Source organism: Bufo bufo, chromosome 6 (genome assembly GCF_905171765.1).
Source record: "Bufo bufo chromosome 6, aBufBuf1.1, whole genome shotgun sequence".
In the NCBI taxonomy this organism is placed as follows: Eukaryota; Metazoa; Chordata; class Amphibia; order Anura; family Bufonidae; genus Bufo; species Bufo bufo.
Window position 1 is genome coordinate 290,917,294 of NC_053394.1, and position 12,479 is coordinate 290,929,772.

At 47.3% G+C, this 12,479-nt stretch overlaps 2 protein-coding genes across 2 annotated transcripts in view; one reads left to right on the forward strand and one right to left on the reverse strand.

The window, feature by feature from the left end:
* Positions 1-975: 975 nt before the first annotated feature.
* On the reverse strand, positions 976-10,045 carry SPRTN (SprT-like N-terminal domain). The gene is made up of 5 exons (XM_040436367.1): positions 9,696-10,045; positions 9,301-9,400; positions 8,463-8,591; positions 4,289-4,559; positions 976-2,654 (listed from the first exon to the last, which is right to left on the reverse strand). Exons 1-5 carry the CDS (start codon positions 10,022-10,024, stop codon positions 1,999-2,001), a joined length of 1,485 nt encoding a protein of 494 aa, XP_040292301.1. The 5' UTR covers positions 10,025-10,045; the 3' UTR covers positions 976-1,998.
* Positions 10,046-10,152: 107 nt separating this feature from the next.
* The window catches only part of TMUB2 (transmembrane and ubiquitin like domain containing 2), a 30,031-nt gene continuing 27,704 nt past the window's right edge, over positions 10,153-12,479 (forward strand). Inside the window, exon 1 of the mRNA XM_040436147.1 lies at positions 10,153-10,184. The gene's annotated coding sequence lies outside the window, so the exon portion shown is untranslated. The remainder of the gene's footprint in view (positions 10,185-12,479) is intronic.

Below are 12,479 nucleotides of genomic sequence, written 5' to 3' on the forward strand. Positions count from 1 at the left end.
AAGCAGCACAGGCAGGGAGCATAGCAGCACAGGCAGGGAGCATAGCGGCACACGCAGCACAGGCAGGGAGCATAGCGGCACACGCAGCACATAGCAATGTGCTGTAGAGAGGTGCTACTAAACACTCGCACATCCATGACTGTAGGCTCCATCCCATAACCCGTTGGTATCCTCATAATACAAAGAACAAGTGATGAGGAATGACGCCATATACACAGACACTCTGCCAATTTATTTATCGTTTATAAACACATTCACTCAATATTATAATAAAACCTTTTTTATTAATTTAACATAGAAAAGATAAAACCAAACATTGTTTCACCATTAAGGTAATTTATGTGGAAATCCTCATTCAGTGACTCTACTACTCCAGCCAAGTAAAGTTAGAAACAGACAGGACCAACTTTATCCATAGGCGGTGTCCAGTATTGCCAGTGATAGGCTGCAGTGGTCATGTGCTATTGGGAAAACTGAAGGAGAGGCACGAGATCTTTCATGAACGTTTCCACCAGTTCTTTAGTGGAGGTGGATCCCAAGGGTTGTAAAGCTTCCTCCTGAAACCAGATAACCCCTTTAAAAAGGGGTTTTGCAGTAATACTTATATTTTAGCAAGTGCCTGCAACAGAAGATTCATAGTTACCTGCTCCACACCGCCTCCATCTTCCGGTCGCAGCACTGTTCTCGTCCGGCAGTGCATGGGCATGGTCACGTGCACCGCTGCAGCCAAAGAATGGCTCCAGCAGTGATGTGCAACTTGCGGCCATATTACCCCTGAAGTCATTGGCTGACCATGAACCGCCGAAAGAAAAAACAGTGCGGGGACCAGGAAATGGAGACAATGCAAAAGAAAGACTGGAGCGGTGTGGAGCAGGTAAGTATGAATCTCCTGTTTCAGGGGGCAGGTTGTTGGCACAAAAAAAAAAAAAAAAATATATAATATATATATATAAAAATTAAAATAAATAAATAAATAAATAAATAAATAATATGAGTGGCACTGAGCTGCAAAACTAGTCACCGCCTATGGACACGATGGTGGCACTGTTTCAAAGGGAATAAAAAACAAGCAAGTGAACAGCTGCATGCGGTAGGTATCAAGCGAGAAAATCCTGCACCCAACATCGATGCGCAGGACAATTAAAATGTCACTGAATAACATAGTGCCCACTGACCAAGCATTAATAAAATCACCTGAAAATATAAGTACTTAAATTGTCCTCAGTTCTAGGAAAGCTGGTCGATAACCAATAAGGCAGCCATGATGGAGTAGTTTCAACAGATCTGTCATTCCATAGAATACAAAGTGCAAATTGATTGAGCAACTGCAACTCACTTAATTTCCTGAGCCATCAAATTTGTTAAAGGGGTACTCCAACCATAAACATGCATCACCTATTCACAGGATAAATGCTATTACATTGGTAGAGGTTAAACCACAGGGACACCCCAGTGCCTCCACACCAGTGTGTACCAGTGTATGTGCAATGCACTTTATACAACACTATGGGAACAGCTAAGTGGGTGCCCACTAAGCTGGGGTTCTAGATGTCACACCTATCCACAGGCATTACAGCTCAATCCCATTCACCTCAATACCACACACAACCTGTGGACAAGTGTGGCGCTATTTCTCAAAGAAAATAGCCATGTTTCTCTAATCCTGCTCAGGCTCGTTAAGGAAGCTTTATGGCAGCCATACTGGTTGTCACCCAGCTGTCCAGTACCATATACTACTACTAATCAGCAGAGAGGACGATGACTCAAGGACTTATGATTAATAAAAAAGGCATCAAAGATGACCAAAATAAAAAGTGGCTATTAAAGTCTGTCTGACTTGTCAAGTCCACCACTTCCTCAGTGGCCCGTGGTATAGACCACATCATGATATTCAGCAGCAGTAGTGTGGGAATTACTTGAACATCCACAAGATAGTCAAGGAATGTGGAATAAGACACAGGACACCCTTGTGATAGGTGGCAACAGTGCTCCTCTGTATTAGCTATTTAAGCAGTTGTCCAGATGTTCATTGATCTTGGTTTCTAAAACCTTTGCTCCACATACCGGGCAGTTCACCATCTTACTCTGACTGCTGTTGCTGGCTGTGGGGTTAGATGATGGACCACCATCTAGAACTATGACTGGTTCTTCCTTAAAGGAGTTTCCACCTGAGAAATTGTCATTCAAGGTTTTGGTGTCCAGGCGAGGTCTTTTTGGAGGTCGGTCTTGACTCTGATCAGGGCTTGATCCCTGAGAGGTAGATGGGGCACCCTGAGATGAGGTGGGAAGTGCAAATGAAAGCCTCTTCTGGGTAAAGCCATCAAGAGTGCCAAGCTTTGACCCTGATGGTTTGGAAGCATTCCAGTCTTTCACAGGGATTCTTACTGGGGATCCATTGATTTTTTTGAATGCTTTGGTGTTTGCCACAGACACTTTGGGTAGGTTGGGCCTTGGGTTCATGCTCTTGTTGGTAAGAGAGGACAAGGCACTGGTGGTCTGAACTGGCTTTACAGGAGAGCTGGATAAGGCTTTACTGGAAGACGGAGGAACGCTATGGACATTCACCAAGATGGAGGTCTGGCTGGGCGCACCGAGTCTGTAACCGGTGCCACTGAATGGGAAAAATGAACGTATGTCTGGTCCCTGTGCTTTTCCTGAAGAAAGGAAAATATATCATTATATAAAATGGGCAAAAGCAAAAATACATCGATAAGGAGAAGCGTAAAACATCTGGACATTCTTCAAAAATGGAGACTGACGTCTACCCTTGCAGATATATCAGGACATGACCATTTCAAATCCAAAATATAATAATGCCTGCAAGAAGTAGCTTGGGAAACCACATGTCCAGGGATCTTAAGTTTCCCAGATGTTCAGGGAGTCTCCCGCTATTAGATAGCGTCTCTCTGACGCCCGCAAGTGAAACAATATATCCCGGAAAGGTTTACTCGCAGTAAACCTTTCCGGCAACCTGTAGCAGTGTCCCCTTCTCGGCGCGTGCGCACAGTGCAAGAAGAAGCCAATGCCAGCAGTGTGCACGCGCGGTATCTCAAAGCGGGAGGAGGGGGAGGGAGGGAGAGGCGGCACTGAGGAGTAGAAGGCGGCGCTGGGCACGAACGGCGATGCGTGCGGCCGGGCACCATGCATCCACAGACCTCCCCTGCTTGGGCACCTTAATTAAATGATTGACAGGTTAGTAAAACCTGTTTTTCCGCAGAATAAAGCCACAAATAGCTTTTATAAGACCACCTTAGAAATCAGAATGCTACCCTGGACATGAGCATATGTTTAGCTCACAGGGCTTATAGGTGGTGACAGAACCCCTTTAATCATATACATAAATATGATAATTTGGGGCAGGGTGATGAGCCCAGTCCTCCACACCATAGAGCAAAGTGTGCAGATACTGCAAATGTCTGGAAAATGTCATAAAAAGTTTGTGAAAGAAAAAAAAAAGAAAACCTCCCTGAAATGAGAAGTGCACCTCCCTGAAATGAGTTTTTGCAGGTTGGGATGTCTGCATGTCACACAATGACTTGCTCAGGCATCACATAAGGAGCAACCCCTTCCCATGGGAGGCAGCATGCATGTCACAAGCAGTGTGATAATGCCAGCCCACTGCAGGAAGGAGCAGAGATTTGGCTGGCAAAGTCTTGTATCATCGACATGAATCATGGAGAGGATTCAGTGATAACAGCCTAATAAACTATGTTACTATGAATGAATGTGACGAGGGGACATCCTCTGCATCTAGAGGAAAGGTTTCTACAGTGAGACTATGGAACTCTCTGCCTGAGGAGGTGGTGATGGTGAGTACAATAAAGGAATTCAAGAGGGGCCTGGATGTATTTCTGGAGCATAATAATATTACAGGCTATAGCTACTAGAGAGGGGTCGTTGATCCAGGGAGATATTCTGATTGCCTGGAGTGGGGAAGGGAATTTTTCTTCCCGTAAAATAAAGAAAATTGGCTTCTACCTCAGGGATTTTTTTTGCCTCCCTCTGGATTAACTTGCAGGGTAACAGGCTGAACTGGATGGACAAATGTCTTTTTTCAGCCTTATGTACTATGTTACTAGAACACCTGAGGCTATGGAGATCTGTGGTGGGCACCCAGTGCATTACTGGATTGTTATGTAACACCCTAGCCACATTCAACCTAATACTTTATTACAAGGGAGAGAAAAGATTCAAGGGTGGGGTCAGACACTTGGAACTGGAACAGAGGAAGGCACAGGAGGATATGGAGGAGGGAACCCATTTTGCTTCATGATATGTCCCACAATACCTTTTACTTCGGGGCTATTACTAGGCTGCACTTCAGAGGTGTCTTCCTTCTTCTTGCCTTTTCCAGTTTTCTTCTCTGGCTCCTTCACTTTTATATAAGTTCCTCCACAAGACCTCTGATGGTCGGCCCACCATGGATCTAGTCTGGATGGAGCTCTGTTCATTGCACGCTTAACATAACCATAATAAGGTGGTCTATTCTGACAGGGTCCATTACAGCGCCACCAATGTTTTCTGTATTCCTCTACCTCATCGTGAAAACTGTGATAAACCTGGATGCAGAGACCAAGAAACATATGTATATATGGCGTATAAATAATAATAATAATAATAATAATAATAATAATAATAATAATAACAACAACAACAACAACAACAACACTTAATAGGCTGGCAACACTGCCCGCTTAATAGACTGAATAACGACACCCTACAGTGTACAGACAATGCTGCTATACAGTGCACACAATATGCGCACATAGTGACAGCACCACCGGAGAACCCCCATTAGTTGCACAATCGCCGCTAACAAAGTGCCCCTTATAAACTGCACCAGCTGAGTGCCACCCAATAGTGCCTGCAGAGTGTGGCAGTATAATCTGTGCTAGTCATGGGCAGTAAAGTGGTTAATAGGTACATTTATGGTGTTTTAGGGTGGTGACTGGTTAGTGCCGCTTTAGTAAAGAGTGGTCCAGGATTTCTATTAGGGCTGGGACGATAATCGAAAGAAAACCAAAAAAACAGAAACCGACAATCAGCCTGATAAACCAGCGGCACTTGGCCTATTTCCATTTATTTGGTTATTTTGGGGGGGTTTTAACCATGCCATAGCTGTCAAGTTTCAAACAGCAGAGACTCCCGGCACATGTATGCGATTAGCCATAAGGCTGATCGCATACATTTCACCCCTCAGATGCCCCGGTGACTACGGCATCTGAGCAGTCTTCCCCCTATGTGTGGACTAGCAGTGATAAACAGGAAGCCTCTTTTCAGGCCCTCACTACGAGTCCAGCCCGTCTCACACTGCACCCATCCTAACATCCGCCAGTCCTGAACTCAGTCACATGACTCGTGAACGTCATCTCTGTGACCGGCCACACGACAATGACGTCAAACGTGCTCCGCTGATGGTTAGCAGTAACAGACTGGTAAATCTTGTCTACCGGTTCCACAGAATGGGCGGCCATCATTACCCATCCTGGGGAGGAGAGGCACGTCACGAGCTGGCTGGGGGCTAATTTAACCCCTTGTGAACAAGGGTCCCCCAACACTCAGCCTGCCAGCGACCTCAAAATTGAGGTTACATGTTCAATTAATCACAATTTACATTTTTGTCATAATCGACCCAGCCCTGATTCTAAACCATTCAACTGTATGTTAAACAGAAGCAGAGATGTTGGAGCATAAGGGGGCAGAGCTACATCCTTGGAGCTGAGTGTCAAATGTAATCCAGCACCAAATTTTGGAAGTCATCAGTAAAGTAACTGCACGGACTCCTGGCTTGTTCAGGTCCTTAGTAGTACAGAACTTGGAAAGGGGAAAGAAGCCAACACGTATAATAAGTGAATCTTTTATTGCATCAGTAGCATTAAAAAAATGCAAATCCTCAGTATCCTCTAAGGCTGGGTTCACACTTGAGCGCATTTTATATGCGCGTTTAACACGCGTTTTTTGCAATAGTAAACGCGCGTTTGTGTGATTGACTGCAGTGTCCTATGGCCACAAACGCGCGTCAAAACGCCCCAAAGAAGCTCAAGAACTTGTTTGAGCGTAGGGCGTTTTACAGCGCGTTCAAACGCGCTGTAAAACGCTCAAGTGAGAACCAGGGCCATAGGGAAGCATTGGTTTTCATGTGTTAAGCGTTTTACAGCGCGTTTGAACACGCTGTAAAACGCTCAAGTGTGAACCCAGCCTAACATGTTTTGACCAACAAGCGGTCTTAGGGCCCAGTCCATAAGCGCAGCCATATGTCCCGGAGCGGCAGTGATCGTGCGCGCAAGAGCGCACAGCATCATAGATTACAATGATGCCGTGGACGTTGAACCGCCCGCGGGACTATTGTCCCACACTCATATGATCTTATGAGCACAGGACAATAGCCCCACTGGCGGCCCGACATCCACAGCATTATTGTAATCTATGATGCTGTGTGTTCCCATGTGCACGATCAATGCCGCTCCGGGACCTATGACCCGCTCACAGACTGTATGTCTTAGAGGGCATAAGGTCGTGTTCAAGGGCCCTTAATCAGACAGTCTGATGCGATAAAGCAGGCTTGTAGAAAGGGTCCTGCGATACCGAAGGTTTCAAATTGGAAAGACAAGTCGAGCCGGTCAAAGGCCTTCTCTGCATCAAGACTCAAAATTACTGTGGAGGTCGCGGTACAAGTCACCAGGTCAACCAGAATAATAACCCATAGAGTGTTATCTCCACCCTGTCGATAGCGGATAAACCCCACCTGGTCCTTAAGCATGTACATTTTATATACACTACTTACTATAGCCATACCATGTTGAGAAGAGAGGTTTTCTATGCTTAGAAAGCTAATACATATTACTGGTTTATTCACTGAAGCAATATATGATTATAAAGAAACCCGCATGTACCGTATTAGCTTTATAGCTTTAAGTATAGAAAACCACTCTTCTCAATATAAGGATGTAGCCTAGAGGTAAGCGGTTGGCCTTGCATGTAGATATCCCAGGTTAAAATCTTAGGAGACACTTCTCGATTATAACCTTACTGTATTGAGAATAGAGGTTTTCTGTTTTTAGAAAGCAAATACACGTTGCTGGGTTATTCACAGGCACAATACAGGATTATAAAGTAATCTCTATTCTCAACATGGTAAGGCTATAGTAAGTAGTGTATGTGATATGTTCATGCTAGGACACAGCTTTGCCCACACCATGCTACAGCCCTATAAAACAAGGGATTGGGTGAGTGTGCAGAGCACAGGGGTGTTAAAAAGCAGTGCTCTAAGGATTCAGCCCTGTCCCCTGGTGCTCTAATGTGCACTTTTGCAAAGGAATAAAAACGCAGATATCCCTGCAGCTGTTTAGCATACTGACAAAAGAAAGGCATCATTTTAATCAGCATGATCAATCCGATCAGACAGGCAGTATGCATTGTTTAATAAGGTTGACCATGCTGACAGAGGCTCTTTAAAGGGGTTCTCCTGGCTTTTAACATTGATGACCTATCCTCAGGATAGGTCATCAATATCAGATCGATGGGGGTCCGACACCCAGAACCCCTGATCAGCCCTATGAGAAGACGTCGCGCGCAGTGTGCAAGTGCCATCTCCCTTCCTGCTTGCTGCTGCTTTGCCGTAGACATAGCAGCAGCGAGCAGGAAGAGAGACTGCATGTGCACCCTGTGCGCTCCTTCCCTTCATACAGCTGATCGACGGGGGCGCTGGGTGTCAGACCCCCATTGATCTAAAATTGATTACCTATCCTAAGGATAGGTCATTAATATTAAAACCCCAGAGAACCCCTTTAAATGGGTTCTGCAGTTTGTTTAAACTGATGATCTATCCTCTGGATAGATCATCAGCTTCTGATCGGCGGGGGTCCGACACCCAGGACCCTCGCCGATCAGCTGTTTGAGAAGGCAGTGGCGCTCCAGCAGCACCGCGGCCTTCTCATTGTTTACTGCTGGCCCAGTGACATCACGACTTATATCAACTAGCATGGGCGGGGCTAAGCTCCATTCAAGTGAACAGAACTTAGCCCCGCCCAGGCAAGTTGATACTAGTCGTGACGTCACTGGGCCAGCGGTAAACAGTGTGAATGCCACAGCGCTCCCGGAGCGCCGCTGCCTACTCAAACAGCTTATCGGCGGGGGTCCCGGGTGTCGATCCCCCGCCGATCAGATGCTGATCATCTATCCAGAGGATAGATCATCAGTTTAAACAAACTGCAGAACCCCTTTAAGTGAATGGCATCAGGGCTGTAATGACCAGCTCCGGCCACTATATAACAGATGGAGCTGTGTAGCTCTGGTAGTGGGGCTTCCACAAAGCACCTGATCAGTGGGACTGTGAGGTGTCGGACCCCTGCAGATCAGATACTGATGTCCTATCCTGAGGATAGGACATCATAAAAAAAAATCCTGTAAATCTCTTTAAACAGTGAGTAGCGTTAGAACGTACTGACTTCTGACACACTTACCGATATCTTAGAACCCGTGAGACCATTTATACGGTTCATGTGTTTGTGGAACTCAGGCCCGTGACCATCGTGGTCTTTATTGTTGTCAGTAACAAACAGAAGGGCGTGAATCATCTCATGGAGGAGCGTCTGTGATGGAAAAAGAAAAATCGGAAAAAAAATCATCTTTAGATCGCCAGAAAATATCATTATCGTTCTGGATTATCAGATTTCCTGGATAATTCACTTTTAAATCCTACCACCCTTCTAAGACGTTCCAGCCTCATGCAAAGTGCTTTTAACCCTTTAAAGACGCTTCCTTGGATTTATCATTGATGATCACAGCAGTGCAGAGGAGTTTGAATGGAATACAGGTCGAGCATGCTCCGTGCTGCTTCATTCAAAGTCTATGGAGCCGGCGCAGACAGATGAGCTGCGCAGGAACTCCGTTAAGGGTTGTGAGAACGACCCAACCTCTGATGACCAAGGCCTCTTTCACAAGTCTGTGTCCGTGATGACAACCGTGACAAGATGGTCAGTGTGTCATCCGTGAAGAATTTGTGTTTGTTTGTGTGTCATCCGGAAATCTCAGCATCTCTAATTAAAGGGGTTGTCCGGGATTTAACTATTGATGACCTATCCTCAGGATCAGCGGGGGTCCAGCAGCCCCACAATCAGCTGCTCACCTCTGCTGTCTATGGCACAGACAATAGACCCCGTGGGTGGTATGTAAAAAACCACTGATGTGTGAACACATACATTAAAGCCAATGGATAGGGGAGGCCCACGATCAAGATGACTAGAAGATGGCCGCCACTACCCAGTGCCCTAACCCCTCCGTACGGTCAGGGACACCTACCTCCACAAGGTCTTTCCTTGGTCTGAGTATCAGGAGAGGTTTACTGAGACGTATAGAGCACAAGCCTCCTCGCCCTTCATAAGAACAGACTCCGGCGCATCTGGAGAGACAAACACAAATCACATCATTCTTCTTAATAAGGGGGTACTGCAGAACATATGGTAAACATACGCTCGGGTTAAAGGGGTTGTCCAGGGCTACACAAAGAGGAGTGCTGTCTTCCAGAAACATAGGTGGCTTTACAGTATTACAGCTCAGCCCCATTCACTTCAATGGCGCTGAGCTGCAGTACCAGAGGCAGCCAGCAGTGGGGCTGTTTTTGATGCTGGAGCACCCCTTTAAGAGGTCTAGCACTGGCTGTATGGCAGCCTGACTCCTCACTATGGAGGTCTTACAGCGTCATCCTGTGGCTCCACTTCACCTCCACCCCGACCAGCTTCCCCCAGAAGAACATCTCATTGAACTGTAGGAAGAGCTCGTGGATATTGGGGCTGGGGTCCAGCAGCTCCCAGGACGGGTCCACCACTGCCGTGAGCGGGGGCTGGGCGCTGCTGGTGGCGGGCGGCCTGGAGGCCGGATCCCGGCGCCTCTCCCCGGCCTCCTCCCGGTTATACTGCTCCTGCAGCTGGATAGCCAGCACTAGATCCGCGTCCATCATGCATCCGCCATAATAAACTTCCCAAACGGCTGCGGTATTGATTGACAGGCGCAGCTCCTCCCACATCGGGTCATATGACCCACCCTAGATTCGCGTTCGATAACTTCCGTCTCCCAGGGATGACGTCACGCGCACACGCCTCCTCGGTCGCAGTCTAGCTGACGCCACGCCTTCCTGTGTCGGGTGGTCTGGATTGGGACTGTCAGGACCCCAGCGGTGGCCGGCGGTGAGTGACGTCATTTCTTACCTCACTCTCTGACGTCATTGTGCTGTGCTGTAGGACGTGTCAGAGTAAACAAGACGCTGTGCCTTCCCCGCGGTCATACATATATATAGGGCGCTGTACATACGGCCCGGTACACTAGCAGCCCTCAGATGGCCTGTAGGCAAGTGTTCCGCCTGGGGTTCCTAGAGATGACCCAGAGGAAGGCGGCTTATTGGCCGCATCACTCATCGGACGCGTTTTTTCCCCCAAAGTGGGCATAGTTTTTGTCACCATGGAAACCCCTTCCTTCATTATAGCATACTGCTCTTCCATGTGAGGTCATTATGCTGTAGATGTCTTTCTATGGTGGACATCTCTGGTCTCCAGCTGCAGGTCCTGCCGCTGTGCTGAGAGTTGTAGTTCCACACCAGTTGGACGGCACTGATGTACATTGATACATGCGATCGTCTGGAACGTGATTTTTTTTGGAAAGTTTCCACATTGATTTCCATTGGTTGCCGTCATCTGCGCTGTAGGGTTATAACGTCCGAATGCTCATCTGCAGGACCTTCACGTATGCTGGGCGACCAGTGTCCGAGGCAGATCCGTGGTGCGGCATCCGGAAATATACCAGTGGTGCTTAAAGGGGTTCTTCAGTTTATGTAACTGACCCAAAAATCATTATATAACTTAGCGTTCTGATATTCTCGCCGTTTCTCCAGATCCGGTTGCTGTCAGTGAATTGTGCTGAAAACCTGGACAGACCTAATGCTGGTCACAGCTGAGGTTTTGCCACAGATGGTGTAGACCAGATGTCTTGAAGAGAGGTGAAGATCTACTGTAACTTGGGAGGGTCTTCCTGGTACTGACGTATGACAGGACCAGGGGGGATGGTGTCTTAGGTCTTGGGATGTTGACGGGGTCTTAAAAGACACTCAACCCAGGATGGGTATCGCTGTCAGCCCTACAGACCATATAGGAGAAGTCACGGCCGATCAGTCATAGGCAGAGAACACAAAACTTGCATCCAGTGACGTCCTCTCTGATTTCAGTCATTCACTTCTCATCCTTACAGCCCGGTCCACCATGACAGGTCTTCTAGCCGCAGATCATCTCTGCAGAGTTTGCTGCCTAGACATAGATGTTTACCTTTTCCTTCTTCCACCCACCTCCTCAGCACAAACTCCTCATCTTGGTGCCATTACTGTATCATGCTGTTGATGCCCACAATAATAATAATAAAATGTATTTATATAGCGCCACCATATTCTGCAGTTCTTTAAAAATTCATAGGGTTCATGTACGAAACAAAAGTAACTGGCTAATATGCAACTGAAACACTAGGAGTCAGGGCCCTGCTCGCAAGAGCTTACAATCTATGAGGAACTGGGGGTGACACATAAGGTAGTTTGTGATAAGTAGGATTTGAGCCATTATTGAACTGACAGGAGTGGCGCCGGATGATCTGCTTTGTGCCTACTAGAGGATCAAGTTCAGGCCAGAGGAGTTGGTGGGGGAGGTTTAGTCTGGGAATAGTCCGTTTAGGTAGCCTGCCTGAAAAGATGTGTGTTTAAGGCACGTTTGAAGGTGGAGAAGTTGTGAACGGACCTAGTATTCCGGGGCAGAGTATTCCAGAGAGAAGGTGCAGCTCTAGAAAAGTCTTGAAGACGGGAGTGAGAGGTACGAATTATGGAGGTTATTAATCTTAGGTCGCTAACAGAACGGAGAGCACGAGTAGGGTGGTAGATGGAGATGTATGGAGGCGCAGCACTGTGGAGAGCACGAGTAGGGTGGTAGATGGAGATGAGGGAGGAGATGTATGGAGGTGCAGCACTGTGGAGAGCAGGAGTAGGGTGGTAGATGGAGATGAGGGAGGAGATGTATGGAGGTGCAGCACTGTGGAGAGCAGGAGTAGGGTGGTAGATGGAGATGAGGGAGGAGATGTATGGAGGTGCAGCACTGTGGAGAGCACGAGTAGGGTGGTAGATGGAGATGTATGGAGGTGCAGCAATGTGGAGAGCACGAGTAGGGTGGTAGATGGAGATGAGGGAGGAGATGTATGGAGGTGCAGCACTGTGGAGAGCACGAGTAGGGTGGTAGATGGAGATGAGGGAGGAGATGTATGGAGGTGCAGCACTGTGGAGAGCACGAGTAGGGTGGTAGATGGAGATGAGGGAGGAGATGTATGGAGGTGCAGCACTGTGGAGAGCACGAGTAGGGTGGTAGATGGAGATGGGGGAGGAAATGTATGGAGGTGCAGCACTGTGGAGAGCACGAGTAGGGTGGTAGATGGAGATGAGGGAGGAGATGTATGGA

Coding starts and splice junctions, on each gene's coding strand:
- SPRTN (XM_040436367.1), bottom strand. CDS start 10,024: ATGTGGGAGGAGCTGCGCCTGTCAATCAATACCGCAGCCGTTTGGGAA. Junction 4,560..8,462: donor TCACGGGTTCTAAGATATCG/GTAAGTGTGTCA, acceptor CTCTGCATCCAG/GTTTATCACAGTTTTCACGA. Junction 2,655..4,288: donor TAATAGCCCCGAAGTAAAAG/GTATTGTGGGAC, acceptor TCCTTTCTTCAG/GAAAAGCACAGGGACCAGAC.